The sequence below is a fragment of the Trachurus japonicus genome, chromosome 24, assembly GCF_045865225.1.
Source record: "Trachurus japonicus isolate A0001 chromosome 24, Traja_1.0".
NCBI classification, from domain to species: Eukaryota; Metazoa; Chordata; class Actinopteri; order Carangiformes; family Carangidae; genus Trachurus; species Trachurus japonicus.
This window is the reverse complement of record NC_140930.1, coordinates 1,395,546-1,399,418: the sequence shown is the minus strand read 5'-3', so window position 1 is coordinate 1,399,418 and position 3,873 is coordinate 1,395,546. Positions and strand designations below refer to the sequence as shown.

General features: G+C 40.3%; 1 protein-coding gene across 1 annotated transcript; it reads left to right on the top strand.

Moving 5' to 3' along the window:
* Positions 1-739: 739 nt before the first annotated feature.
* On the top strand, positions 740-3,650 carry LOC146961067 (fatty acid-binding protein, brain). Its single transcript, XM_085770605.1, has 4 exons — positions 740-924; positions 1,619-1,791; positions 2,728-2,829; positions 3,390-3,650. Exons 1-4 carry the CDS (start codon positions 852-854, stop codon positions 3,438-3,440), a joined length of 399 nt encoding a protein of 132 aa, XP_085626731.1. The 5' UTR covers positions 740-851; the 3' UTR covers positions 3,441-3,650.
* The last annotated feature ends 223 nt before the right edge of the window (positions 3,651-3,873 follow it).

Sequence of the window (3,873 nt, the reverse complement as noted above, 5' to 3'; positions counted from 1 at the left end):
TAACAACCGTTTTTTTTTGTTTGTTTTTTTAAATCACCAAACTTTTCTCAGACTCAGATCCCGAAGCGGACACACACGACACCAACATACATTCACACACACATACACAGACACACACACTCAGACCTGTAGTAACAGTAATTAGTGTGTGTGTTGAGCATGAGTAAGTAGCGGTCGGGGGCTCGGAGGACAAAGGCCTGTCAAACACACTGATTCTGCTCGACTGGAGCTCAGGACACATTCCAGAGGATTAACACAGAAATATGAATCAGCTCCAGTGTGTGTGTGTGTGTGTGTGTGTGTGTGTGTGTGTGTTCTTGTACTTGCTACGTTGTGAGGACCGGAACGAGTTTTTAACCAACAGACATAATTATAGGTTTAAATTAGGTTAAGTTTAGGCATTTGTTTTGGATGGTTAAGGTTATAGGGTAAGGGGCTAGGGAATACATTATGTCAATGGCATGTCCTCACAAAGATAGAAGTACAAGGATGTGTGTGTGTGTGTGTGTGTTACTGTCTGTACTGTCGCTCTGCCCTGTGACCCACAGACGGACAGACAGACAGACAGACAGTCGACCATGAGAGTGGTGACATCATGAGGAATAGAAATGAGCTAATTTAGTTTTTTTTTTGTGTGTGTGTGTGTGTGGGTTTTTTTTGGGACTTAAGCATCTATAAGAGCGTGACCCAGTTCCATCGGCCAATCGGGAGGCAGGTGGGGGGGCTGGGGTCTCCTGAGTCCTGAGCCAATGGGAGGCTCGGCGCCGCCCACCCGTCGGCGTGGTGATAAGAGAGGGAATAAGAGGAGGGGGAGCCGAGCCGCGCTCTGGAGATCCGTCTGAACCGTCAACATGGTCGACGCCTTCTGTGCCACCTGGAAGCTGGTCGACAGCGAGAACTTCGATGACTACATGAAGGCGCTCGGTCAGTCGCTCCTCTACTACTCTACGAATTCTTTTTGCTCTTTTTCTTTTTCTTTTTCTTTTTCTCCTTCTTCTTCATTTTCCTTTTCTTTTTCTCCTTTTTCTTTTTCTCCTTCTTCTTTTTCTTTTTCTCCTATTTCTTTTTCTTCTTCTTCTTTTCCTTCTTTTTCTCTTTCTTTTTCTTTTTTTCTCCTTCTTTTTGTTCTTCTTTTTCTCCTTCTTTTTCTTTTTCTCCTTCTTCTTTTTCTTTTTTTACTTCTTCTTTTTCTTTTACTCCTTTTTCTTTTCGCTCTTTTTCTCCTTCTTTTTCTTTTTCTCCCTCTTCTTTTTCTTTTTCTCCTTCTCCTTCTTCTTCTTTTCCTTCTTTTTCTCTTTCTTTTTCTTCTTCTCGTCCTCCTTCTCCTTCTTTTTCTACTTTTTTCTTCTTCCTCTCGTCATCGTCATCCTCCCACTTTTTCTTCTACTTGTGCTTCTTCTCGTCGTCGTCCTTCTCCTTCTTTTTCTACTTGTTCTTCAATATCAATCAATATCCTTTATTTAACCAGGTAAAAATTCATTGAGATTTAAAAAAAACCTCTTTTCCAAGAGTGACCTGGCCAAGACTCCTTCTTCTCGTCGTCCTCCTCCTCTTTCTGTTCTCCTGCGGTTCACCTCTCCCTCAGACTGACTCTTCTCTCCCTCCCTCCCTCCCCCAGGTGTGGGCTTCGCCACGCGGCAGGTGGGCAACGTCACCAAGCCGACCGTCGTCATCAGCCAGGACGGCGACCAGGTGCTGATCCGCACCCAGAGCACCTTCAAGAACACGGAGATCTCCTTCAAGCTCGGGGAGGAGTTCGACGAGGCCACGGCCGACGACAGGAACTGCAAGGTGAGACAAGAAAAGACTTCAGTCAAGGAAACTTTATTAATCACCAAAGGGCAATTCTACACTGCAAAAACTCAAAATCTTAGTCTTATTTCTTGTCAAAATGTCTCGTTTCTAGTCAAAAACTAAACTCTTTCCACTTAAAATAAGACTCATCACCTAAAAATTACATGTAACTTGTTTTTAGATCATTTTCACTTGTTTCAAACTAATTTTCACTTGAAATAAGTAGAAAAATCTGCCAGTGAAAGACAGTTTTTTGTGCTTGTAATAAGAAAAGAAAAACTTGCTCCACTATCAGATTTTTCTACTTATTTCAAGTGAAAATATGATTGAAATTAGTAAAAAAAAAAAAAAAGTGTCTAAAAACAAGCTACTTTTTATGTGATGAGTCTTATTTTAAGTATAATGAGATTGTTTTGACTAGAAAAAGACAAATATTCTTGGTAAGATTTTGAGTTTTTGCAGTGTACAAATGTATCACATATATCTGAATGCATAAATAAATAAATAAATAAATAAAACTCTTAACTCGCGAGGCAATTGACAATATAGTGCCATCCAAGGAGAATAAATAGTAATAGTGTTAAGAATACAAGGTGAAAAAATATACATATATGTATTTCTATGAAAAATAAAACAAATAAGAATAAATATGGATTTACGTGGTCAGCTCAGAATTCACTGTAACAGCTCGACTACTCCTTTGTCTTTATAATAATAATAAACTTTATTTGTATAGCACCTTTCAAAACACAGTTACAAAGTGCTTTACAGAAAACCAAACCACAAACCTGCTCTGCTTTGCGGAGTGAGATAAAGATAAAACAGTCAGGATAAAAGCATAAAACCATAATCAGCACAGTATTAATAATAATAAAACAAATAGAATAAATGGAATAAAAATATAAAAACAATAATAATTTATCTTTCTTCCAGTCCACGGTGTCTCTGGACGGAGACAAGCTGGTCCACGTCCAGAAGTGGGACGGGAAGGAGACCAAGTTCGTCCGAGAGATCAAGGACGGCAAACTGGTCATGGTGAGACAACAACGCCTTCACTGCAAAAACTCAAAATCTTTCCAAGAATATTTGTCTTATTTCTTGTCAAAATGTCTAATTTCTAGTCAAAACTAATCTCTTTCCACTTAAAATGAGACTCATCACCTAAAAATGAACTTGTTTTTAGATCATTTTCACTTGTTTCAAACTAATTTTCACTTGAAATAAGTAGAAAAATCTGATAGTGGAGCAAGTTTTTTGTGCTTGTAATAAGAAAGAAAAACTTGCTCCACTATCAGATTTTTCTACTTATTTCAAGTGAAAATCTGTTTGAAAGAAGTAAAAAGTGTCTAAAAACAAGCTGCTTTTAATGTGATGAGTCTTATTTTAAGTAGAATGAGATTTGTTTAGACTAGAAATAAGACAAATATTCTTGGTAAGATGTAGAGTTTTTGCAGTGTATCTTTTTCTTCCCGTTCAGTTCAGTTCAGTTCTGCGTCTCAGACTGAGAGGTCACAGGGGTCACGCGACCTCTTGACCTCTTCTTCCTCGTCCTTTGTGTGTCTCCGTGGTAACCGCCTCCCCGTCTCTCCCAACAGAACCTGACCTTCGAGGACATCCACGCCGTGCGGACCTACGAGAAGGCGTGAGCCGCCGCCGCCTCGTCGCCGCAGCGCCGCCGCAGCCAGCGAGTGTTGATGTAATAATTATTGTTGACTGACTGACTGCACCTCGTTCGTCCTTCCTCCACCTGCTGCTGCTCTTTTCTAAACCGCATCCTCCTTTTTTTTTTATATGAATACGTTTCATCGCATGGAAAAACTGTGAAACATGAAATAAAATAAAGTTTAAAAAACAAACAACAGAGAGAAAAAAGTCTCTTCTCTTCTCTTCTCTTCTCTTCTCTTCTCTTCCTTCCATCTGTGAGAAAACACCTCGACCTTCGACCTTTCACCAGAGGAGGGAGGAGGGGGAGGGGCACTTGTGTTGGTCTCCACGGCAACGGGAACTGATTCAGAGTCAGGCTGCTGCCGACCGAGAGGAGGCGGTTCTTCGTCAAAGTCATAAAATTAAAGAAGAAGC